At 45.0% G+C, this 27,009-nt stretch overlaps 1 protein-coding gene across 1 annotated transcript; it reads right to left on the bottom strand.

The window, feature by feature from the left end:
- Positions 1-2,483: 2,483 nt before the first annotated feature.
- On the bottom strand, positions 2,484-26,677 carry SERPINA6 (serpin peptidase inhibitor, clade A (alpha-1 antiproteinase, antitrypsin), member 6). The gene is made up of 5 exons (XM_010836238.1): positions 26,569-26,677; positions 14,593-15,221; positions 9,260-9,530; positions 4,380-4,527; positions 2,484-2,792 (listed from the first exon to the last, which is right to left on the bottom strand). Exons 2-5 carry the CDS (start codon positions 15,200-15,202, stop codon positions 2,607-2,609), a joined length of 1,215 nt encoding a protein of 404 aa, XP_010834540.1. The 5' UTR covers positions 15,203-15,221; positions 26,569-26,677; the 3' UTR covers positions 2,484-2,606.
- Positions 26,678-27,009: the final 332 nt, after the last annotated feature.

Genomic DNA, 27,009 nt, shown 5'->3' on the forward strand with positions numbered 1-27,009 from the left:
TGGTCTGGTATTCCCATCTCTTTCAGAATTTTCCACAGTTTATTGTGATCCACACAGTCAAAGGCTTTGACATAGTCAATAAAGCAGAAATAGATGTTTTTCTGGAACTCTCTTGCTTTTTCCATGATCCAGCGGATGTTGGCAATTTGATCACTGGTTCCTCTGCCTTTTCTAAAACCAGCTTGAACATCTGGAAGTTCACGGTTCACATGTTGCTGAAGCCTGGCTTGGAGAATTTTGAGCATTACTTTACTAGCGTGTGAGATGAGTGCAATTGTGCGGTAGTTTGAGCATTCTTTGGCATTGCCTTTCTTTGGGACTGGAATGAAAACTGACCTTTTCCAGTCCTGTGGCCACTGCTGAGTTTTCCAAATTTGCTGGCATATTGAGTGTAGCACTTTCACAGCATCATCTTTCAGGATTTGGAATAGCTCAACTGGAATTCCATCAACTCCACTAGCTTTGTTCGTAGTGATGCTTTCTAAGGCCCACTTGACTTCACATTCCAGGATGTCTGGCTTTAGGTCAGTGATCACACCATCATGATTATCTGGGTCGTGAAGATCTTTTTTGTACAGTTCTTCTGTGTATTCTTGCCATCTCTTCTTAATATCTTCTGCTTCTGTTAGGTCCATACCATTTCTGTCCTTTATTGAGCCCATCTTTGCATGAAATGTTCCTTTGGTATCTCTAATTTTCTTGAAGAGATCTCTAGTCTTTCCCATTCTGTTGTTTTCCGCTATTTCTTTGCACTGATCGCTGAAGAAGGCTTTCTTATCTCTCCTTGCTATTCTTTGGAACTCTGCATTCAGATGTTTATATCTTTCCTTTTCTCTTTTGCTTTTTGCTTCTCTTCTTTTCACAGCTATTTGTAAGGCCTCCCCAGACAGCCATTTTGCTTTTTTGCATTTCTTTTCCATGGGGATGGTCTTGATCCCTGTCTCCTGTACAATGTCACGAACCTCATTCCATAGTTCATCAGGCACTCTATCTATCAGATCTAGGCCCTTAAATCTATTTCTCACTTCCACTGTATAATCATAAGGGATTTGATTTAGGTCATACCTGAATGGTCTAGTGGTTTTCCCTACTCTCTTCAATTTAAGTCTGAATTTGGCAATAAGGAGTATAAAAATATGTATATTTAAAGAAAGGGAAAGTTACTCAGTCATGTCCAACTCTTTGTGACCCCATGAACTGTAGCCTGCCATGCTCCTCTGTCCATGGAATTTTCCAGGCAAGAATACTGGAGTGGGTACCATTCCCCTTTCCAGGGGGTCTTCCCAACCCAGGGAACAAACCCAGTGTCTCCTGTATTGCAGGCAGGTTCTTTACCTTCCGAATCACCAAAGTATCCCTCAGTTCCTTTTTCTCAAGACATATGCTGTTGTTGTTCTGTAGCTCAGTCGTGTCCAACTCTTTGTGACCCCATGAATCGCAGCACACCAGGCCTCCCTGTCTATCACCAACTCCCGGAGTTCACCCAGACTCACGTCCATTGAGTCAGTGATGCCATCCAGCCATCTCATCCTCTGTCATCCCCTTCTCCTCCTGCCCTGCAATCCCTCCCAGCATCAGAGTCTTTTCCAATGAGTCAACTCTTTGCATGAGGTGGCCAAAGTACTGGAGTTTCAGCTTTAGCATCATTCCTTCCAAAGAAATCCCAGGGCTGATCTCCTTCAGAATGGACTGGTTGGATCTCCTTGCAGTCCAAGGGACTCTCAAGAGTCTTCTCCAACACCACAGTTCAAAAGCAGCATTTCTTCGGCGCTCAGCCTTCTTCACAGTCCAACTCTCACATCCATCCATGACCACTGGAAAAACCATAGCCTTGACTAGACAGACCTTTGTTGGCAAAGTAATGTCTCTGCTTTTGAGTATGCTGTCTAGGTCGGTCATAACTTTCCTTCCAAGGAGTAAGCATCTTTTAATTTCATGGCTGCAGTCACCATCTTAACACATCTTAAATGTGTTTAAACACATTTTTTCTTTGTCCACATGTGTACCCTTTCCAGTGCTCTTCATTCTTTTGTGTCCATCTTACTTTCCATCTAGAAGCATCTTATTTCTCTGTAAAGAACTACTTAAAATTTTTTAGTAAAGGTGGTAAGCTTCCTCAGCTCTTATTTCTCTGAAAAATCCCTTTGTTTTGTCTTCAATTTTGAAGGATTTTTTTGTTTTTTTGCTTTCTGAATGATATGACATCCCCGCCCCCAACCCCCAGCACTTTAAATACATCTTTCTGTTGTGTTTTGACTTGGATGATTCCTTCTTTTTTCAAGTTTTTACTTAGAAATAATTTCAAACTGACAAAAGTTTACAAAAATAGTAATGTTTCCATAGACCTTTCACGGTGCTTCCACATATCACATACCCGTAGGACAAGGATCAAAACCAGAAAATTGCATCAGCACAGTATTACATTGATATTACTCAGTGTATCGGTCGTCCCCCTCTTCCCGTTCAACCACACTTGTCACCAGTAGCAATGACAGTGATTTATTACAAGAGGGGAACCTGGGGAGGATTAGGGGGAGCCCTCCCACCCCTTTCTGTGGGGTCTGGGTGCCCGAGTCAGACGCAGCTTGGCTCCTGGGAGTGCACCCTTAGGTCGGATTCACAACCTTGCCCAGGAAGAGGCTGCTCCACGTGAAGTCGTCGAAGATCATGATGATGAAGGGCCGGTTGAAGCGGAGGGTGAGCGGCCCGGGCGCTGCGCTCAGGCGGACCCGGGTCGGGGCATCTGCCTCCAAGCCCTTCTCATCGACCTGCAGCGCTGCCTTATGGACCACCTGGTGGGAACAGACCCGGCGTGGAGGATGAGCACCTGCTGCGTGGGCGGAGCTTTCTGAGCTCCTCCCACCCTCAGTTTTCTGGACTGCGAAGCTGAGGCTCAGAGACGGGCACTTACTGATAGCTCATCTATGCGGCAGCCCCGGACCAGCGCCGGAATCTGTCCACCTCCCGGACCCAGGTCACACCTAGGCTGCCTCCCTAGAAAACCGGCAGGTGGAGCCCACCAACGGAGATAAAAGGACTTGGGGCTTAAACTGGAGTTCAGCATCCATATTGGGCGTCCCTTACTGGGTCCTGGGCTGGTGGACGGAGACCTCGTTCCCTCTTCATTTTGCCAGTAAATACGAGGGTTCGATTTATGCAAAAGGTTTGTACGCACTCTGTAGGGGAAAGGGTCGTCTGTGACTTCTCAAACATCCCTAGTTATAATCAAAATTAGAAGATATTCTCAAGCCAGTAAAACTCTTGAGTGGCTTGTATTAAAAGCCTTGGACAGATCAGAACTGGCTGATTAAATAACACTACCTATGGGATAGGATGGCTTCCCTGGTGGCTCAGTGGTAAAGAATCTGCCTGCCAATGCAGGAGATGCAGGTTTGATCCCTGGGTGGGGAAGAGCCCCTGGAGAAGAAAATGGCAACCCACTCCAGTATTCTTGCCTGGAGAATCCCGTGGGCAGAGGAACCTAGCGGGCTCCATGGGGCTGCAAGGGGTCAGACATAACTTAGCAAGTAAACAACAGCAACGAAGGGACAGGACTCTCCTGGATGGAGCAGCTGGGAATCAGAGGCTCAGCGCACTCTGTAACGAGCCCCACATGGCTAGGGAGAAGCTGAGCTGGACTAGGAACCCCTGCAGTGTGTCCTGGGAATGTGAGGTTTTGGGTCATATGTTATTCTATTTACTGCCTCTGTGACCTTCACTCTCCCAGAGATTCCTCCTCTGAGAAACTGGGGTTGCAGCCACCTTGTAAGGAGGTAGCAGTTTGACTGAGTCCTTCACACACAGGCAATGTTGAGTGCACACCATGTGCCAGACATCACAGTGGTCAAGATCTGTGAGTGTGAGGGCAGGGGCTACTCTCACTCTCCTGTCCCCTCTCTTTTTTTTTTTTTTTTTTTTTTCATCCATAGGATGGTAAGATCCTGTGAGGGCAGGGCCTTGTCTGAGGCATCCCTAGTATCTAGCACAGGTTGGGGCACATGGAACATGTTCAGTAATATTTTCTGAGCGACAGAACCTAAAGCTGAAGGGTGGCGATTCAGTGTGATCTCATGCAGACCCTTCCTTTTGCTGGCAGTCCTGCTGTGATGACTTTGTCTTCCGCAGAGCCCCTCTGTGTGGCCTGGAAGAACAGGTGGACGCTGGACTGTGCTACTGCTTTGTCTCCAGCTTCCTGTGTGACCTTAGGGAGGTCACATTCTTGCTGAGCCTCCGTTTAGCCTGTTGTAAACAGGAGGCTTGGAGAAGACCTCTCAGCCTGGGCTCTAGTGACCTGTTCATGGATGGGCTCTGTGTTGCTTATTATTGTTTGTACTGTGAATTTTGGTAGAGGGGGAAGGAGGGGCTGTAAAGACACCTACCTTTGACACCTTCGGCAGGGCCTCTTGGGTGATGCCTGAGAAATGTGTCCGGTTGCTGAGCAAGTCTGCAATGCCCATGTCCCCCATGATGCCCCCAAGGTCGTAGGCTCCAGCGATGGAGATCTTTGGGATGTACAGGTCCACCTGGCTGCTCGGGTAAGCAGATGGGGTTAGACTTTCCTGGGCTGGGCCTGGTCAGCCAGACTCCCCTTTCCCCTGGGATGCCCTGCCTCCCTGATGGACCTGCTCTTTGGGGACAGGGGAGGGGACAGGGCAGGCGGCAGCATCTGCCTCTCCCTGCAACACACAAGCAGCTTCTTCTTTGGGCCTCTGAATTGCAAAGTCCTTTCTTCTCAGCTCTTTCTTGGAGCTGATTCCACTCAATCCAGCTAAACTCCTGGACCCTGAAGGAAAGAATCCCTAAAGAAGTCCTTGTGGACAAGAGAAATAAAAGTGAAAATAAAAAATAGGATCAAATAAAACAGAAGTTTTTGCACAGCAATGGAAACCATAAACAAAATGAACCTATGGAGTGGGAGCCAATATTTGCAAATCATGCTACCAACAAGGGCTTAATTTCCAAAATATACAAACAGCTCATACAACTCAATATCAAAAAACCAAATAACTCAATCAAAAAAATGGGCAGAAGACCTATATAGACATTTTCCCAAAAAAGACATACAGATGGCTAATAAGCACATGAAAAGATGCTCAACATTGCTAATTATTAGAGATATGCAAATCAAAATCACACTGAGACATCACCACACACTAGTCAGAATGGCCTTCATTTAAAAAGTCTATAAATAATAAGTTTATAAATGCTAGAGAGGGCATGGAGAAGAGGAAACCTTCCTACAGTGTTGGTGGGAATATAAATTGGTCCAGCCACTATGGAAAACAGTATGGAGTTGCCTTAAAAAACTAAAAATTTATCATATGATCCAACAATCCCACCCCTGGGCATATATCCAGAGAAAACTCTTAATTTGAAAGGATAGCTGTACCTCTATGTTCATTGCAGCACTCTTTACAGTAGACAACACACCCTAAGTGTCCTTCAACAGATGAATGGATAAAGAAGATGTGGTGTATATATACAATGGAATATTAGTCAGCCATGAAAAAGAAAGAATTAATGCCATTTTCAGCAACATGGATGGACCTAGAGAACATCATACTAAGTGAAATAAGTCAGAGAGCAAAAGGCAAATACTATACGATATCATTTATATGTGGAATCTAAAAAATAATACAAATGAATTTATTTATAAGGCAGAAAGAGTCTCACAGACCTAGGAAACAAACACTGTTACCAAAAGGGAAGGGGTAGGGGGATAAATTAGGAGTATGGGATTAACAGATACACACTGCCATATATAAATTAGATGAACAACAAGGATTTACTGTATAGCACAGGAACTGTATTCATTATCTTATAATAACCTATAATGGAAAAGAACAATAAAAGGATATATATAACTGAATCACTTTGCTATACACCTAAAACTAACACAATATTGTGTATCAACTGTACTTTAATTTTAAAAAGAAAAAAAAAAGACCTGTGGAACCTCAAGCATCCCCTGGGAGAAATGGAAGAGTGGAGGGAACAGGCAGCTGGGAGCAGCGGTCCTGGCCCCAGCCGTGCTGCTAATGCTGTGTGGCTTTAGCCAAGTCCCATCCCTCTCTGAGCTTGTCCTCATCTACACCACATGGGGGAGAGAAGATGCCTGAAACCCTGAAGTCAGTGCTAAGGCACGCGCTGTCCATTGCGGGAGGGAAGGCTGGAGAGCTGCTCTGCACTGAGCACAAGCCACCCTGGGGAGGCCTGGAGGCTGCCAACCTGGGGAACTGAGGCAGAGTCCAAGGCCAATGAGATGTGGGACTTATCTAGATGAGCAATGGCAACAGAAGGTAAGGGAGGCAGACCCATACCGGGCAGCTCCTGGCTCACCTTCCTGACCTCCTTTACCTCGCCTAAGCTGCGCAACCTTACAAAGTGGAGTCAACATCGTCAATTTCCAGATTGAGACTGAATCTCAAAGAGAGACTGAATAATTTCTCCAAAGTCACACCCCTGGGAAGCAGCAGGACTATGATTCTTCAGGACTTGTTGCCTTGGAGCCCCATCGCCCTACCCCGAGAGCTGTCCCCATGACCTGCCGGCAGCAGGAAGGTGACAGCTGAGCAAGGGGAGCCGGGGGAAGGCTCTCGAGAGAGCACCTTGTGAGTAGGGCCCAGGGGCTTCCAGTGGGAGGTGGGGTGTCAGCTGGGCTCTGAAGGATGCTGAGCTCAGATCCATTGGAGAGCATGGTGGGGAAGGGGCGGTGATGCTGGGAGTGGTGAGAAGTGACCGCGTGAGTGTGAAGGTGAGGAGCTGTGGGTGACATCATTGGGATAAAGTAGATGCCCAATCACATATGATGTCTAAAGGTGCAAAGTTTTATCTTGAATGTTTATTTTTTAAAAATCTAGACGAAAATGGCACATGTTACTGGTGAATGTTGTTTTAAATATTTTAGTTTAGAGATTATTTTTGGAGTAAAGAGAAAGGGTATCCTTTGTCTCATTTTCAATACATCAGGGTTTAGAATTTGAATCAGAGCATTATCACCACCTGGTGGGGCTGTACCTGAATTACAGGGTCCCTTCGAGGGGTGAGGGTGAGGTAGGGATGGGACGGTTGACCAGAAAACCTGGCAAATGGGTCCCTACTATTGACCAAACATGGGGTTTCCCCAATGGCTCAAGCAGTAAAGAATCCACTTGCAATGCAGAAGACATGGGTTTGATCCTTGTGTTGGGACGATCCCCTGGAGGAGGAAATGGCAAGCCACTCCAGTATTCTTGGCTGGAAAATCCCATGGACAGAGGAACCTGGCATTCAGGGGGTTGCAAAGAGTCAGACGCGACTGAGCACATGATGGATGGATGGACGGATGGACCAAACACGGGCTCACATGCACACACCCTGGAGGGAGGGATGGTTGGTCCAAGATCACTAAGAATGCCTTCCATGGCCCCCATGTGGCTCTGGGGATCTCTGGAACACAGAGCTGACCACAGCTCTCTTTCCTGAAGGAGAATGCCCTAGGACCTCCTGTCCACTCTGGAACTGGATTAACCTCTCCAGAAGCACCAGCACTCAGCAGCTCTCCAAGAGGATCATTTATAATAAAAAGAACCCCAAACCATGGAACACAAAGCCTATGTCCATAACAAAGTAGAAGAGCTTCTTTCTAGATTTTTCTGCCTGCAAAATTCTTGGATTACCAAGTTCATCTGAGAGGGATTTGGCTTATCCTCTGCTGCTGATGGTGCTCGGGTCCTGGCCTCCCTGACTTGGCTGGTGCTGTTACCCCTTCCACCCGCGATCCTGGGGTGCTTCATGCTGACTGAACTTCTACTCAGGCTTAAGGCTCAGTTCAAAGTGAAAGCCTTCTACTCTGCAGCCCCTTCCCCAGTTTCCTGGGGTAGAGTCCAGTTTCCTACCCTCTCCCAAGTTTTATACGTTATGCCTCTCCTTCCCTCTCTTGCCCTGACAGAGCTTACGTCACTGTACCACTAATAATTCCACTAGAATCTTCTTTCTTCTCTAGAGTACATCCCTTCTGCTTAGCCTAGCGCATCGTACATAGCAGTTGCTTCCACATATGGATACTGAATGAATGGATGGATGAATGAATGATGTGGTGCCTGCCCCACGAGCCTTCTCGAGAGACTCTAGATCCAAGGGCAGCCTCCTTCTCCTACAGCCCCTCTCCCCCTTGAGTCTGCATATTCTCCCCCACCAGTTCTCATGTTGATTGGTTCATGCACAGACAAAACCCCCGTCTCCCAAGAGTGAAGACCGTCTTCTCGAGAACATCTGCTCCCTCCTCCAAGGTGAGGATCAGGGCTGGACACAAGCTTGACTGTAATTTTGATTTCCCTCTAGCTCAGGGGCTCCTGGGAAAAATGAGTTTATTATGTACTTATGTCCTTACTTTCTTACTTGTTTACTGATTGGTTGATTGATGGAAGAAGCATTAGATCCCTCAAGTGATTTAACCATTCATAGGCTTTGTGTGTTTCCCTGATAGCTCAGTTGGTAAAGAATCCACCTGCAATGCAGGAGACCCTGGTTCGATTCCTGGGTCAGGAAGATCTGCTGAAGAAGGGATAGCTACCCATTCCAGTATTCTTGGGCTTCCCTTGTGGCTCAGCTGGTAAAGAATCCACCTGCAATGCGGGAGGCCTGGGTTCAATCCCTGGTTGGGAAGATCCCCTGCAGAAGAGAAAGGCTGCCTACTGCAGTATTCTGGCCTGGAGAATTCCATGGACAGTCCATGGGGTCGCAAAGGACTGGACACAACTGAGGGACTTTCACTTTCAGGCTTTGCATTGGTTCCAGGGCGGGTACCGTTGTCAGTAGTTTCATTATGTATTTTTTTTTCCTAATTTTATTTTATTTTTAAACTTTACATAATTGTATTAGTTTTGCCAAATATCAAAATGTATACATATCATTATGTATTTTTATGGTCTCTCAGGAATCTTTAGCAGTGCTTGGTGGCAGGTAAGCAAGGTAACAGAATGGATCAGTGTGGGCTTGTGAACTCAGTTTAAGAAAAAGATGAAAGATGTGATAATACAGGGGATAGCTATCAACTTCCTGATTGAGAAGGACCTCCCTTTGTGGAATGCCCCAGAGCATCCCAGTGTCAATCAACAGGTGGATAAACAAGTGTGACTTTAGGTCAGAGAACTCAGCACACAGGGAAACAATAAGCCCTGGAGGGCAAGTGTAGGGGTAGAAGGATAGCCAGATGGGTCCCTTTTCTACTCACCCCACTTTCTGGGAACTGCAGAAACTCAGTTGGCTAAGGGCTTACCTCATGGTTAGGGACTTGGACCACCTCTGAATGGTGTCCCGGCTCAGCGCGGTGATGACCGAGTCCATCTTCCCCTTGACTGGGAGCACGAAGAAGACAGTCTCATTGCCTGTATAGTCCAGCTGTACCAGCTGGCAGGGGAGCACCGAGTCGTTCAGGTACTTGATGGTGTTCGACTGGAACATCATGGGCACCTGCACCGTGGTTGCCTCGTTCACATGGAAGTTTTCTTCTCTGGTGCTTTCCAGGTCGAAGGAGTGTGCCCACATGCCTGGGGACAGGAGGGACGGGGAGGGGAGAAAACAGGCCCGTGAGAGCAGGAGGAAAGCACAGCTTGGGTGGCATCAGAGCACCAGGGCTGACCACCAAACAAATTACTCAGTGGCCTCCTCCACCTGGAAGGTCCTCACCAGAGCTGCTGGAATTTTGTGCTAGGATGTGAAACTCCCAGAGGTGTAAAGCCTGCTCCATCCTCCTTTGGGATACACTGAGGATTAGTATGCTTTCTGAGACTGACTTCTAAAAATGGAAGGAGAGAGAGAAAACAGAGAATGCCAGTCCTGGGATTTGGGAGTGGGATTCAGTACACTAGACTTTGGATCGAGTGGATCTTGGCTTGGAGGGCTCTGGAAGTAGTGCTGGGGGAACTGATCAACCATTCCATCCTCACCCCCTGATGTCCTGGCCACAGAAGCACAGCAGGCAGCCTGGTCACCCAGTCAGTCGTACCCACTTTCCTGCAGGCCCCTCCTCCCCTCCTGAGTGGCCCCAAGGGCCACAGCACATTTCCTAGAGACAGGATCAGGGTGAGATGAGTCCTTCAAGGTCTCAGACTCCCATCCCCACCTGGACTCATATTCCCTTCACCACATTCCACAACAGCATCATGCAATCTGTTTGTTCCTCTTGTGATGGGGAACTCACTACTGTAATTGATGGGACTTTCCACTACTGGTTAATACTGGTGGGAAGGAAGTTGCTCCTTGTGAAAGTCACTCAGTCATGTCCGACTCTTTGCGACCCTATGGACTGTAGCTCACCAGGCTCTTCTGTCTATGGAATTCTCCAGGCAAGTGTACTGGAGTGGATAACTGTTCCCTTCTCCAGGGGAATCTTCCCAACCCAGGGACTGAACCCAAATCTCCCGCATTGAAGGTGGATTCTTTACATCTGAGCCACCGGAGTTGCTCCTTAGAGGAAGCCAAAGCCTGCCTGTTGGTAATACCTGCCTGCTGAGCCTGTTCAGCCCTTGAGTTTATTCCAAGCAACTCCAAGTCCTCTTGGAGATGACAGGTTTTTGGATATTTAAACATGGGTTGAGTCTCACCAGGGCCTCCTTGGCTCTAGGCTGTCTCCCCAGGTCTGGAGATGAATGAGGACCCTGAGTCCAGAAGATCCCAAGTGTTCTGGCTGCCCTTGACCTCCAACCCAGAAACCCTTGTGAGGTTACTTTTGCCAACTGAGGCTGCCTGAAGGTGGCCAGAGCATAGCTCCAAGCAGACATTCTCCATCCATCCACCTGTGGGATCTCTGGACCATGGGCAAAAACTCTTGGTTCTGAGGCAGCCTCAGCACCCTGGAAGGGCTTCTAAGGGAGATGACAGGCAGAAGCCAGAGGATGCAGGGTAACGAGCAATGGATACAGATCCTGGAGACTCAGGGACTGCGCCTGGTCCATCTCCATGACTGAGGCTGTCTCACAGCACATGAGATAGTTTATGCGCTCTCAAGCCATCCTCTGGGCTTACTTGATGATTCAGTGGTAAAGAATCTGCCTGCCAATGCAGGAGACATGGGTTTGATCCCTGGGTCCAGTAGATCCCCTGGAGAAAGAAATGGCAAACCACTCCAGGATTCTTGCCTGGGAAATCCCATGGACAGAGTAGCCTGGCGGGCTACAGTCCATGGGGTTGCAAGAGTCAGACATGACTTAGTGACTAAACCAAAACAAAGGAAGTCTGGACTCCTCAGAACTAAAGGGGTGTGTGTTTTGTGGCCAATGGCTCCAACTCACAGCCAAAAAATTGTGGATGAAATATTTTTTAGTGCTAGGTTTTCCATACTTAAAAGTTTGCTGTGTGCTTTTTACCGAGTATTTCTTTTCTAGAAGCAAGTGTATCGTATATCCAGCTTGGTAGAAAACCAAATTTAGAATGCCATCTAACTTCTACTTTAAGGGATTTTTCTTCTTGAAAATTCCTAGGAATTTATGAAGGGAAATTGGAGACAGCAAGGATGAATCCTTGGAAGATCTTTTAACAATATTTCTAATGTTCTCTGAAAAAGAGCTGTTAAGACAATTCACTAAGTAAGAAACACGCCAGGGACACCGTCCATGTCCTAAATTTAGTGATGAGAGCTGCACCATTCTTCATTTGTATTATTATCCTGGCTTGCTGGAAACATTTCAAAGTATCTCGAAGCTTAAACAGGGCCTTATTAATTAGCTTTGCTTTATCATAGAACATCTGTGTATAATCAAGCAACCCACGCTCCTGTCAATGTCTGCTCTTCTTTCAGATGTTCAAACTCTTTCTGATTTTATTACCAGGAAATATTATTTCCTATGAACTCAGCCCCATTGTGGTCATGAGAATGCTTAGAAATTGTGAGAGCAAAGCCCTGTGTCAAATGATACCCTGTCAGCCCCTGTCCTGCCAGCCGTCTCTCAGTCTCCCTTAGGCTCAAGAGGGTCCTCCCTCTACCAGTGTTGCAGAACTTCTATGCAACCACTGCTGAGTTCCTTGCATGTGCCAAGCACCATGCAAAGACACTAGGGTGCCCAACGAGCTGAGGATGCCATGCACGAGAGTGCATAGTCTAGTGGGAGACATGGCCTGGAGAATTCACGGGAGCATCCAGGAACATTTCCAGGCAAACATTCCTAGACTCCTTGGTCCTCCCATGGGCAGGTGTAAAGAATACTGTCTTTTGATTGGGATCACAAAGGATCCTGAATAGCCAAAACCATACTGAGAAAGAAGAGAAAGCTGGAAGCATCACACCTCCTGATTTCAAACCATATTATAAAGTTATAGCAATCAGAACTGTATGGTACAGGCGTAAAAACAGACACATCAACCAATGGAACAGAACTGAAAGCCTAAAATAACCCTTCACATATATAGTCAGCTAATATATGACAAGGGAACCAAGAATACTCAGGGGGAAAAAATAATCCCTTCAATAAATGGAGCTGAGAAAAGGATATTCATGTACAAAAGAATGAAATTGAATGCCTATCTTACATCATTCACAAAAACTAACTTGAAATGTGTTAAAGTCTTAAACAGAAGACCTGAAACCATAAAACTCCTAGAAGAAAATTTAGGGGAAAAGAAGCTTTTTGATGTTAATCTTAGCTATGATTTTTTTTTGGGGGGGGTAAGATAGCAAAAGCACAGCAACAGAGAGAAAAATAAACCAATGGGATCACATCAAACCAAAAAGCTTCTACATAGGATATAGTCAACAAAGAAAAAAGGCAACCTATGGAATGGAATTAAATATTTGCAAAACATATATTAGATAAGGGGAGTAATATCCAAAAAAAAAAAAAGTGAGAAACTCATCCAACTCAATATCAAAAGAAGCCTCAAATAATCAAATTTAAAACTGAGTAGAGGACTTGAATGGATATTTTTTCCCCCAAAGAAGATAAAATGTAAATGGCCAATAAGTACAAGGAAATGTGCTTAACACCACTAATCACCAGGGAAATGCAAATCAAAATCACAATGAGATATTGCATCACACCTGTCAGGATGACTATTATTAAAAAGAAAGCAAGTGCTGGTGAGGATATGGGGAAAAGGATGTGGGGAACCCTCGTGCCTTGTTGGTGGGAATGTAAATTGGTGCAGCCCTTATGGAAAACATTATGGAGGTTCCTCAAAAAATTAAAACTAGAACTACCACATGATCCAGCAACTCCATTTCTAGGAATTATCAGAAGGAAATGAACCCACTATATTGAGGAGATACCTGCTCTCCCATGCTCACTGAAGCATTATTCACAATAGCCAAGATATGGAAACAATTTAAGTATCCACTGATGAATGAATAAAGAAAAGTACATTTATATTCGCACACACACACACACACACACACACACTGACTGGAATATTATTCAGCCCTTCAAAGAAGGAAACGTTGCCATTTGTGACAGCATGGATGAATCTTGAAGGCATTACGCTCAGTGAAATAAATCAGACAGAGAAAGTTAAATATTACGCTGTCACTTGTATGTGGACTCTAAAAACACAGAACTTACAGAAACAGGGAATAGAATGAGGGGAGAAATGGGTGAAGATGGTCACAGGTACAAACTTCCAGTTACAAAATGAGTAAGTTTCAGGAATCTAATGTACAGCTTGGTGACTACAGTTAATAACACTTTTGGGGCTTCCCTGGTGGCTCAGTTGGTAAAGAATCTGCCTGCAATGCAGGAGACCCAGGTTTGATCCCTGAGTCAGGAAGATCCCCTGGAGAACGGAATGGCAACCCACTCCAGTATTCTTGCCTGGAGAATCCCATGGGCAGAGGTGCCCGACAGGCTACAGTCCACGGGGTCGCAAAGAGTCGTACATGACTGAGTGACTAGCACACTAACACTAACATAAACTTAAAAGTTGTTAAGAGACCAGATGTTGAAATTCTCAAAACACACACATGAGTAACAAGCCTAAAATTTGTGCTGTTTAAGCTACCAAAGTTTAGTATATCCCCAAGCTACCTGTTCATAAAAATGATTGGGGGAGGGGCCCTTGTTAAAAATACAAATTCTAGAACATTCTTGCTGCAGTTTTGCTCCAGTAGATCTGGCATGGACACCAGGATCTGTCATTTTAACAGGTCTCCATGGTGATTTTTATGGATACGCACTTTGGAAAATTTTGCTCCAAGTTGGTGAGGAGGGGCTGCGGTTTGACTGAGAGGGGTCTTGGTCACAGCTGGCTTGGGAAGTGTTTAATAGGCTGTCTGGAAGTTCCTGAGAGTGTGGGCTATCTGTCTGGTTCTAGACTGTATTTTCAGCCCCTGACCAAGTACCTGAATCTCAGTCAGAAGTTGGCCAATATCTGTAGACCATGAGGCACTCAGAGGGTTCATGGTTACATGTGGGCCTTAAACCAACCTGCAAGAGCATGGGCAAGCTGTTCTTCTGAGTGTCATTTTGATCCTTGGTGAGGGTGATGTAATTCACTTTTCTAATAGGATCATGGTGAAGATGGAGACTCTTCAGACATGCATGTGCTTTATAAGATCAAAGACTTTGCCTAAGAGTACACTCTGGGCTTTGATGGCTTTAACTGAATGGGATGGGTGAGGGGTACCTTTAAAAAAGATGTAGTTGACCAGGATGAGTGTGGCTGAGCTGTCTGACTCCGAGAACAAGTCCACAATGTTCCCTTGCGTCTTATTCTTGATATACTCGTTGATTTGTCTGCTGGCTCCTGCCCAGTCCTGAAAATCTGTGGTCAAGGCCTCCAGCTCGTAGTAGTGCTTGGTGTCTGCTGAGAATGACTCCAGAAGCTCCAGGCTGTGGTCAAGGAACAAGGCATTGCCCATGGTCATGTCCAAGGTGGTGTTTGACTCCCTGAGGAGGTGGTGGAGATGTCGGAAGGCCCGGTGGATCTCAGCTTCGGACATCTCAGTAAGGTTGAAGCCCAGGCCTTGGAGAAGCTGCTCCCGTGTGTAGCCTCTGGCGCCCAGGGACAGCATAGCTAAGGCCGTGGAGATGCTCACAGGGGAGATGAAGACATTCTTGCCGGGAGCTGAGGCCACTAGGTGCTTATACAGGGTAAAGGCAAAGTCAACATTGTTTGGAGCCAAGTCCCGGTGAGGGTTCCTTGTGCTCATGTCAGTGTCAGAGCCCTTAGCCTGGACGGTCCAGAGCCCACTGGTAGACAGCCAGAGGAGACAGGTGTACAGGGTGGGTAGCATTGTCCAGGATGGCCAGGTCCTGCAAAATCAGAAATGCTCATTAGATGATGTGGGTCCTCCGAGGCAGTGGGCATGGTAAGCAGTAGGCAGAAGCCCTAGCAAAGACCCCACTCAAGCTCCAATTTCTTCTTTTACATTGGCTGTGTGGCCTGGGGCAAGTCAGAACTCTGGGCCTTGATTTCCTCTCCTGAAAGTATGAATTGCACCTGCTGTGATTTTCAAATACCAAACCATGTGCCCAAAATATGGCTTCAGGTGACAACAGCAAAGTATAAAGGATTATTTTGATTTTAGGTGGGCAGAATAGATGCTTAGAAAGGTTAACTACCCACTCAGTTAATACATTCAAAGTACTGAAAGAAAAAACTATCAACCAAGAATACTCTATCAGTCAAAACTGTCCTTCAAAAGTGAGGAAGAAACTAAGACATTTCCAGATAAACAAAAGCTGAGGCAGCTTACCACTAGACCTCTCCTATGAGAAATGCTAGAGGGTGTACTTCTGGTTAAAATGAAAGAACCATAGAAAGTAAATAGATTCTGTAAGAAGAAGTAAAGATCTCTGCAAAAGGTAAATACATGAGTTAGTATAAAAACTAGCATAATTTTGACTTGTAATTCCACTTGTTTATGTTTTATATATGATTTAAAAGAGTGACACATAAAATATAATTATTCATGTATCTTTTTGGACACACAATGAATAAAGATGTAATTTGTGACATATAACTGAAAAGATATGGGAATGGAACTATATAAGAGCAGTTTTGTATGTTATTGAAGATGATCTGGCATAAAGTCAAATGACAGTGTTATAACTTTACCATATTAAATGCAATTTCCATTAAAACCTGAAAAGATATAGAGTGTGCACAGAGAGGAGCTTTCCTGCTAGCTCAGCTGGTAAAGAATATGCCTGCAATGCAGAAGACCCCAGTTCGATTCCTGGGTCAGGAAGACCTGCTGGAGAAGGGATACACTACCCATTCGAGTATTCTTGGGCTTCCCTGGTAGCTCGGATGGTAAAGAATCTGTCTGCAATGTGGGAGACCTGGGTTCAATCTCTGGGTTGGGAAGATCCCCTGAAGGAGGGCATGGCAACTCACACCAGTATTCTCGCCTGAAGGATCCCATGGACAGAGGAACCTGGCAGGCTACACAGTCCATAGGGTCACAAGGAGTTGGACATGACTGAGCACCACACAGCACATGCACAGAGGGAAGTGGAAGGTAATTAAACTCCTTCCTTTGTATTAAGGAATATAAATCTTCCCATGTAATTCAGAAAATCAACTAAACACACAAAAATATATTAGTAATGCAGGAAATAAAGGACAAAAAAACTATAAGGCATATAGAAAACAAATAGGAAAATGACCGAGTAGTTCCTCCATATGAGTAATTAATGTAAATGGATACAATTCTCCAGTCAAAAGACAGAGATTGACAGAATGGATTTTAAAAAAAGAAACAACTATATGCTCACTACAAAAGATTCACTTTAGATCCAAAGGCACATATATGAAAATGAAAGAATGGAAAAAGATAATCCATGTAAATAGGAACCAAAAGGGAGTACAGCTAGCAGAAGAAAGGAAACAATAAAAATTAGAGCACAGATAAATAAATAGAAGTTAGAGAAAATCAATGAAGCCAAAATATGATATTGTATAGTATTATAACCATATATTCGGAGAAGGCAATGGCACCCCACTCCAGTACTCTTGCTTGGAAAATCCCATGGATGGAGGAGCCTGTTAGGCTGCAAGCATGGGGTCACTAAGAGTCAGAGATTGAGCAACTTCACCTCACCACTTTCACTTTTCACTTTGATGCATTGGAGAAGGAAATGGCAACCCACTCCAGTGTTCTTGCCTGGAGAATCCCAGGGACGGAGGAGCCTGGTGTGCTGCCATCTATGGGGTCGCACAGAGTCGGACACGACTGAAATAACTTAGCATAGCATAGCATAACCATATATTAGGATATAATTATAATAAAATCTAATCTTCAAAATTGATAAAATCTAATAAAATTGATAAGCCTTTAGCTAGACTAATTCGACAAAGAGAGAGAAGTCTCAGATTACCAAAAGCAGAAGTGAAAGTAGGGGCATTATTACTTATCAGTTCAGTTCAGTTCAGTTCAGTTGCTCAGTTCATGTCCGACTCTTTGCAACCCCAAGGACTGCAGCACGCCAGGCTTCCCTGTCCATCACCAACTCCTGGAGTTTATTCAAACTCATGTCTATTGAGTCAGTGATGCCATCCAACCATCTCATCTTCTGTCCCTTTCTCCTCCCGCCTTCAATCTCTCCCAGCATCAGGGTCTTTTTCAAATGAGTCAGATCTTCACATCAGGTGGTCAAAGTATGGGAGTCCCAACTTCAGCATCAGTTCTTCCAGTGAAAATTCAGGATTGATTTCCTTTAGGATGGACTGGTTGGATCTCCTTACTGTCCAAGGGACTCTCTAACCCCACAGTTCAAAAGCAGCAATTCATCAGTGCTCAGCTTTCTTTATAGTCCAAATCTCACATCCATACATGACTACTGGAAAAAACACAGCTTTGACTAGATGGATCTTTGCTGGGTAAGTAATGTCTCTGCTTTTTAATATTCTGTCTAGGTTGGTCATAACTTTTCTTCCAAGGAGCAAGCGTCTTTTAATTTCATGGCTGCAGTCACCATCGGCAGTAATGTTGGAGCCCAAAAAACTAAAGTCTGTCACTCTTTCCACTGTTTCCCCATCTATTTGACATGAAGTAATGGGACCAGATGCCATGATCTTAGTCTTCTGCATGTTGAGTTTTAAGCCAACTTTTTCACTCTTCTCTTTCACTTTCATCAAGAGGCTCTTTAGTTCTTCTTCACTTTCTACCATATGTGTGGTGTCATCTACACATCTGTGGTTTTTGATATTTCTCTTGGCAATCTTGATTCCAGCTTGTGCTTCATCCAGCCTGGCATTTCTCATGACATACTCTGCATATAAGTTAAATAAGCAGGGTGACACTTTACAGCCTTGGCATACCCCTTTCCCAATTTGGAAGCAGTCTGTTGAACAATGTCCAGTTCTAACTGTTCCTTCTTGATCTGCATACAGATTTCTCAGGAGGCAGGTCAGGAGGTCTGGTATTCCCATCTCTTGAAGAATTTTCCACAGTTTGTTGTGATGCACACAGTCAAAGGCTTTGGCATAGTCAATAAAGCAGAAATAGATATTTTTCTGGTACTCTCTTGCTCTTTTGATGATCCAATGGATGTTGGCAATTTGATCTTTGGTTCCTCTGCCTTTTCTAAATCCAGCCTGAACATCTGGAAGTTCATGGTTCACATACTGTTGAAGCCTGGCTTGGAAAATGTTGAGCATTACTTTGCTATCATGTGAGATGAGTGCAATTGTGCAGTAGTTTGAGCATTCTTTGGCATTGCCTTTCTTCAGGATTGAAATGAAAACTGACTTTTTCCAGTCCTGTGGCCATTGCTGAGTTTTCCAAATATGCTGGCATATTGAGTGCACCACTTTTACAGCATCATCTTTTATGATTTGAAATAACTCAACTGGAATTCCATCACCTCCACTAGCTTTGTTCATAGTGATGCTGCCTAAGGCTTCACATTGACTTCATATTCCAGGATGTCTGGCTCTAAGTGAATGATCATACCATCATAGTTATCTGGGTCATGAAGATTTTTTTGGTATAGTTCTGTGTATTCTTGCCACCTCTTCTTAATATCTTCTGCTTCTGTTAGGCCCATACCATTTCTGTCTTTTATTGTGCCCATCTTTGCATGAAATGTTCCCTTGATATCTCTAATTTTCTTGAAGAGATCTCTAGTCTTTCCCATTCTGTTGTTTTCCTCTATTCTTTGCAATGATCCCTGAGGAAGGCTTTCTTATCTCTCCTTGCTATTCTTTGGAACTCTGCATCCAGATGAGTATATCTTTCCTTTTCTCCTTTGTCTTTCACTTCTCTTCTTTTCACAGCTATTTGTAAGGCCTCCTCAGACAACCATTTTGCCTTTTTTGCATTTCTTTTTCTTAGGAATGGTCTTGATCACTGACTCCTGTACAATATCACGAACCTCCATCCATAGTTCTTCAGGCATTCTGTCTATCAGATCTAACCCCTTGAAGCTATGTCACTTTCACTGTATAATAATACCTTTATTGACTATGCTAAAGCCTTTGACTGTGTGAATCAGAACAAACTGTGGAAAATTCTTCATGAGATGGGAATACCAGATCACCTGAACTGCCTCCTGAGAAATCTGTATGTAGGTTAAGAAGCAACAGTTAGAACTGGACATGGAGCAACAGACTGGTTTCAAATTGGGAAAGGAGTATGTCAAGGCTGTATATTGTCACCCTGCTTATTTAACTTATATGCAGAGTACATCATGAGAAGTGCTGGACTAGATGAAGCACAAGCTGGAATCAAGATTGCCAGGAGAAATATAAAAAACCACAGATATGTAGATGACACCACTTATGGCAGAAAGCAGAGAAGAGCTAAAGATCCTCTTGATGAAAGTGAAAGAGGAGAGTGAAAAAGTTGGCTTTAAACTAAAAATTCAGAAGACTAAGATCATGGCATCTGGTCCCATCACTTCATGGAAAATAGAAGAGGAAAGAGTGGAAAGAATGACAGACTTTAGTTTTTTGGGCTCCAACATTACTGCCGATGGTGACTGCAGCCATGAAATTAAAAGATGCTTGCTCCTTGGGAGAAAAGTTATGACCAATCTAGACGCATATTAAAAAGCAGAGCTATTACTTTTCCAACAAAGATCTGTCTATTCAAAGGTATGGTTTTTCCAGTAGTCATGTATGGATGTGAGACTTGGACTATAAAGAAAGCTGAGCACTGAAAAATTGATGCTTTTAAACTATGGAGTTGGAGAAGACTCTTGAGAGTTCCTTGGACAGGAAGGAGATCCAACCAGTCCATCCTAAAGGAAATCAGTCCTGAATATTCATTGGAAGAACTGATTGTGAAGCTGAAACTCCAATATTTTGGCCATCTGATCTGAAAAACTGACTCATTTGAAAAAGACCCTGATGCTGGGAAAGATTGAAGGCTGCTGGAGAAGGGGATGACAGAGGATGAGATGGTTGGATGGCTCAATATACATGAGTTTGAGTAAGCTCCAGGAGTTGATGATGGACACAGAGGCATGGTGTGCTGCAGTCCATGGGGTTGCAAAGAGTTGGACATGACTGAGCGACTGAACTGAACTGAACTGAACTGATACCTGAATGGTCTGGTGGTTTTCCCTAGTTTCTTGAATTTAAGTCTGAATTTGGCAATAAGGAGTTCATGATCTGAACCACAGTCATCTCCTGGTCTTGTATTTGCTCACTGTATAGAGCTTCTCCATCTTTGGCTGCAAAGAATATAATCAATCTGATTTCGGTGTTGACCATCTGGTGATGTCCATGTGTAGAGTCTTCTCTTGTGTTGTTGGAAGAGGGTGTTTGCTATGACCAGTGCGTTCTATTGGCAAAACTCTTTATTAGCCTTTGCCCTGCTTCATTCTCTATTCCAAGGTCAAATGTGCCTGTTACTCCAGGTATCTCTTGACTTCCTACTTTTGCATTCCAGTTCCCTATAATGAAAAAAAGATATCTTTTTCGCTGTTAGTTCTAGAAGGTCTTGTACGTCTTCATAGAACTATTCAACTTCAGCTTCTTCAGCATTACTGGTCGGGGCATAGACTTGGATGACTGTGATATTGAATGGTTTGCCTTGGAAACCAACCAAGATCATTGTCATTTTTGAGATTGCATCCGAGTACTGCATTTCAGACTCGTTTGTTGACTATGATGGCTACTCCATTTCTTCTAAGGGATTCTTGCCCATAATAGTAGATATAATGGTCATCTGAGTTAAATTCACCCATTCCAGTCAACTTTAGTTCACTGATTCCTAAAATGTTGATATTCACTCTTGCCATCTCCTGTTTGACCACTTCCAATTTGCCTTGACTCATGGACTTAACATTCCAGATTCCTATGCAGTATTGCTCTTTACAACATCAGACTTTATTCCCATCACCCATCACACCCACAACTGGGTGTTGTTTTTACTTTGACTCCATTTCTTCATTTTTTCTGGAGTTATTTCTCCACTGATCTCCAGTAGCATATTGGGCACCTACTGACCTGGGGTGTTCATCTTTCAGTGTCTTATCTTTTTGCCTTTTCATACTATTCATGGGGTTCTCAAAGCAAGAATACTGATGTGGTTTGCCATTCCCTTCTCCAGTGGACCACGTTTTGTCAGAACTCTCCACCTTGACCTATCTGTCTTGGGTGGCCCTACATGGCGTGGCTCATAGTTTCATTGAGTTAGACAAGGCTGTGGTCCATGTGAGCAGATTGGTTAGTTTTCTGTGATTCTGTTTTTCATTCTGTCTGCCCTCTGATGGAGAAGGATAAGAAGCTTATGGAAGCTTCCTGATGGGAGAGACTGACTGGAGGGGAAACTGGGTCTTGTTCTGATGGGTGGGGCCATGCTCAATAAATCTTTAATCCAATTTTCTGTTGATGGGTGGGGCTATGTTCCCTCCCTGTTGTTTGGCCTGAGGCCAAACTATGGTGGCGGTAATGAAGATAATGGAGACCTCCTTCCAAAGTTCCCATGCAGGCACTGCTTCGTTCAGTGCCCCCTACCCTGCAGCAGGCCACTGCCGACCCACACCTCCACCAGAGACTCCTGGACACCCACAGGCAAGTCTGGGGCAGTCTCTTGTGGGATCACTGCTCCTTTCTCCTGGGTCCTGGTGTGCACAAGGTTTTGTTTGTGCCCTCCAAGAGTGTGTTTCCCCAGTCCTATGTAAGTTTTGGCAGCTTTATGGTGGGGTTAACGGTGACCTCCTCCAAGAGGGTTTATGCCATACCCAGGTCTACTGCACCCAGAGCCCCTGTCCCTGCAGCAGTCCACTGCTTACCCATACCTCCATAGGAGACACTCAGACACTCACCACAGGTCCTGGTGAGCACATGGTTTGTTACTACCTATAGCACAGAAATTTTTTAAAAATTATGAGAATACTATGAAAAAATTAGAAGTTATACACCAAAAAATTGGATAACCTAGATGAAATGTAAAATTTATAGAAACACAAAACATACCACAATTAAACCACAAAGAGACAGAAAATCTGAATAGACCTTTAAGTAGTCAGGAAATTGAATCAGTAATTGAAAACCTCCCAACAAAGAAAAACCTGGATTATACAGCTTCAGTTTTGAATTCTACCAAACACTTAAAGAAGAATTGGCACAAATTCTCCTCAAACTTTCCAAAATAACTGAAGAGGAGGGAATGTTTCTTAACTCATTCATTGCCCTGATACCAAAGGCAGACAAAGACACTATAAGAAAAGGAAACTACAGACAATTGTTGATGAACATTGATGCAAAAACCCTCAACAAAATGTTAACAAACAGCATTCAGCAGCGTAGAGAAGGATTTTACACTATGTCAAAGTGGGATTAATTCCTAGAATGCAAGATCAGAATGGCCATCATGAAGAAATCTACAAACAATAAATGTTGGCGAGGGTGTGGAGAAAAGCAACCCTCCTACAGTGTTGGTGGGAATGTAAATTGGTCCAGACTCTATGGAGAACAGTATGGAGATTCCTTAAAAAACTACAAATAGAGCTCCCATATGATGCAGAAATCCCATTCCTGACCATATATCCAGAGAAAACCATAATTCAAAAAGATGCATACCCCAACATTCACTGCAGCACTATTTACAGTCATCAGTACATGTCCTTTGAGAGAGGAATGGATAAAGATGTGGTACATATATACAATGGGATATCACTCAGCCATAAAAAGACTGAAATAAGGCCATTTGCTTCAACATGGATGGACCAACAGACTGCCATACTGAGTGAAGTAAATCAGACACAGACAAATATCATATGGTATTCCTTATATATGGAATCTAAAAAAAAAGTTACAAATGAGCTTACATAGGATCACAGATACAGAAAACACACTTATGGTTACCCGGGGAAAAGTGAGGGAGAAGGGATAAATGGGGAGATTGGGATTAATATACATACACTACTATTATAAAATAACTAAGAAGAGCCTACTGTATAGCATAGGAAACTCTACTCAATACTTCATAGTGAACTACATGGGAAAAGAAACTAAAAAAAAGAGTGAATACTTGTGTATGTATAACTGATTCACTTTGCTATACAGCAGAAATCAACACACCATTGTAAATCAACTATACTCCACTAAAAATTTAAGATAAAAAGTAAAGGGTATAATAACGATGAACAGTCAGATAAAGAGAGTAAGGCAAGGTCTAGAGGGGTCTTAAACACAGGGGCTCTTGTCCCTGTGGCTTGTATATACACCACCCTCTCGCCATGTACATTCAGAAGCTCTCTGAACCCCACACCTTTGGCATGCTTATGGAGACTTCATCACATAGGTGGAATTGATCATGAACTTAATCTCTAACCCCTCGCCCTTTCCTGCAGGATGGGGCTGGAAGTTCCAAGTTCCAGTCATGACTTGATCTTTCAGGTGACCAGCCCCCATTCTGAGGCTATCCAGGATCTCCTCATTAGAGCAAAGGACACTGCTGTCACCCAGGAAATGCCAAGGGATTTTGGAGCTCTGCCTCAGGAAGCAGGGTCAAAGACCAAATACTCGAGCAAAAGATGCTTCTCGCATTCTTATCACTTAGGGAATTACAAGGGTTTTAGGAACTTGGTGCTAGGAACCAGGGGGCAGAGATCAGTATGTCTCCTGCATTGCAGGCAGATTCTTTACTGACTGAGCCACATGAGAGCCCTACAACAGTCAAGTTCATAGAAACCCAAGGAAGGTTAGTAGTTATCAGCACTGGGGGTGGGGAGGGGGGAAATGGAGAGTTAGGGTTTAATGGGTAGAGTTTCAGTTTGTGATGATGAAAAAGTCCTGCAAATGGACGGTGGTGATGGTTACAGAACAATGTGAATGTACCTGATACCAGAGAACTGCACACTTAAACCTGGTTGAAAGGCTCAATCTTTATATATCTTACCACAATAAAAAATTAATGATAAGCCATTAAAAAGGTTTGATAAAATGATTCCAAAAAATATAGCCAAGGTCAGAATCAGTAAGCAGACACTCTGCCTGCAAGGCTAGTGGTCCCAAGCCCTGTGCTTTATGGAACGCCCCCGTATTCCTATAAAGGAAGGATGCTTATAGGAGAAGCAGGTCCCCCTGCACCACCCCACCTGCAGGACTAGCTATGCTGGGATGGGGCTGGGAACCCACAGTGAAACCAGTCCCTCAGGAGAATGCATGCACACTGAAGGTGGGAGTCAGTAGTCTGCTCCGGAACACACCCTGAGGCCCTTTCCTGGCCCACTGCAAACCCAGAACTTCACGAGAACCTCTCTTTGAGCCCCTCTCAAGCCCCCTGCCTGCCTCCCTCCACGTGGTGGAAATACAATTCCTGTTCCTGGCTTCTTGGCTTTGATAAGAGCCTCACCCCGTCCCTGCCCAGTTTCCTGGCTTACAGACAATCTCCATTTTCCCAGGTTTCACGGCAGACCAAGTCAGATGGAGATCTCAGCACTATCTTATGACCCAGATGATCTGGGTGCACTGTTCAAACTCTGCCTGTTTCCTTGATATAAAGTAGAGTTGCTAACAACACCTACCCCTGGCCTGGCCCATTTGACTGTCCACCTTTCTGGGGTCTGTCTTCTTCTCCAGTTCTAGGACACAGCCCAAAATTGGGACTTGGCATCCCTCCCAGTTGCCCCTCCTCCCCGACCTGATCTCCATGCCTCTTGCTCACCTCCTGCCAACCTTTCTTTCCTCTGCAGCCAGGGCATGTTTCCAGAATCAAGCAGATGGGCCAGCCTCCTGCAGAAAAGCTGTCAGGGACTCCCATTGCTCCCAGGCAGGGCTGATCCTCACTCACATTGCCCAGAGAGTCCTGCCTCAACCCCCAACCCCAAATTTGGCCTGTTGAAATCTCAGTCATAGCAACACTGTGTCTCTTGGGGTGTCCTCCAAGCACGTACCAGACTTTCATCCTTCTGCCTGGGTCAGGCCAGGGAGGTCATTCCATTCTCCAATGTTTGCAAAGCCTGGCTCTGGCCTGAGAACTGGAGACAAAGATGGGCCAGTTCCAGTCCTGCCCCATGTGGCTCCACTCTCTGCACTCTGTTGGCCTGTCCCCTCCCTGTCATGCCTGGATCACTTCCTTACCTCCTCCAGGAAGCCCTCCTCTGTGCTTCTCTCTGTCACTGCCCCTGTCAGACTTTAGTGAGATCTTTGCTTCAGTCCTGGCCATCTCCATGCTCATCTTTGGCCCCTTCTTGGGCAAGGACCTGATGCAGTTCACAGCCTGGAATGGGATGGGCTTGCCCCCAGTAGAAATTCTTCTCTCTTCCCTTCTCTTCCTGCTGTCTCTGAGATTTCATGCCTCATACCCTCCTGTGCTAATCCCCTCCTGTACTAATCCTCCAAGATGGGGATTAAAACTCTACCCACCTCACAAGACTGTTGTGAATATCAGTCACAGCTGTTAACAGTGCTTTCTTTAATGACCTCACTTCCTGGGTCATCCTGGGTCCATTGTACAGATGATGAAACTGAGGCCCAGGGAGTGAGGGCTGAAATCCCAAGCCTAGCGGTCTGACTACATAGCTTGTGTTCTGCCTTTCTCTAGAGTGAAAACCCAGCAAAGTAAAAATGCAGAATATCAATATCATCCATGGATTTCATTTCATGTATGTCTTCCTTGTCCCTCATTTTTGAAGTCATACACATGCAGTACACACCCACTGTGTTCTCTATTTTTCTAGATGCTCTGTACAAGTCAGGCACAGTCCCAGGCCCTGTGCATTTAACCTCAGACTGTGTGCTGTAATGCTGGTAGTTCCGTTCTGTCTGCAGGATCCTTGCCCCAGGTCATCCAGGGAGGAGGTGTGTGCAGCTCTGTAGGGTACAGTCTGTGCTGGGTCACCTGGGCACTGTCCTCCCCTGCCTGTGTCCCCCGGCAGGGGCGCTCTATTGTGCCGATCCATCCCAGCTCTCAGACTCCATCTCAGAGGCCGTTAATGGCTGTCTGGCTGGCCTTAGGGGCATTGTGTGATAGCTGGGAATGGCTTTTAGAGCCGAGTCAACTCCTGCAAGACAGGAGCCCAGGAAAAATCAAAACCCCTGTGGGTGGCCCACAGACTCTGGAAAACCCTCTCTAGGGTTGTCTCCTGTCATTGCTGGTTGCCCTAAGGCTCCATGCCCCATTTAAAAAAAAAAAAAATTCAGGTGAGCAAGACGCAGTCATGGCTTGGTTCTGGAGGCCGGGCAGCTGTTACTCACGGTCAGCAGTGGGCTCAGGCTGCAACTGCTGGCTTGGTCCTGCTGTCCTGGATCATGTCATGTGTACAGTAAGCCAGCGGGGCTGCTGCTGCTAAATCCTGTTGGTCAGCTTCCCAGCTGGTTAATGGTTAGAGGGGGGCCAGTGGCCTTCACCATTTGGTGGTCCCCTCCCCCCAGTCATTAACCAATGGGAGCCTTTTCCAGGAAATTTAAGTAAACACAGCAATGCTGCAAATTAACTTTCTTCTGCATTCAATTCCCTGAGGTTTGATTTTTTAATAGCAAAATGCGGCTGGAGTTACGTCAGGGTTTGTGGTTGCCTGGGTGGCAGTGGGCGCAGAAGCCACAGGTGTCCTTAATTAGCATGATGGTGCTCACACCTGTGAAGAACCAGGTGCTGAGCTTCATCTGGGAATGAGTCCAGCCCAGAAGGTCTTACCT

This window comes from Bison bison, unplaced genomic scaffold (genome assembly GCF_000754665.1).
Source record: "Bison bison bison isolate TAMUID 2011002044 unplaced genomic scaffold, Bison_UMD1.0 scf7180017864061, whole genome shotgun sequence".
Taxonomy (NCBI): domain Eukaryota; kingdom Metazoa; phylum Chordata; class Mammalia; order Artiodactyla; family Bovidae; genus Bison; species Bison bison.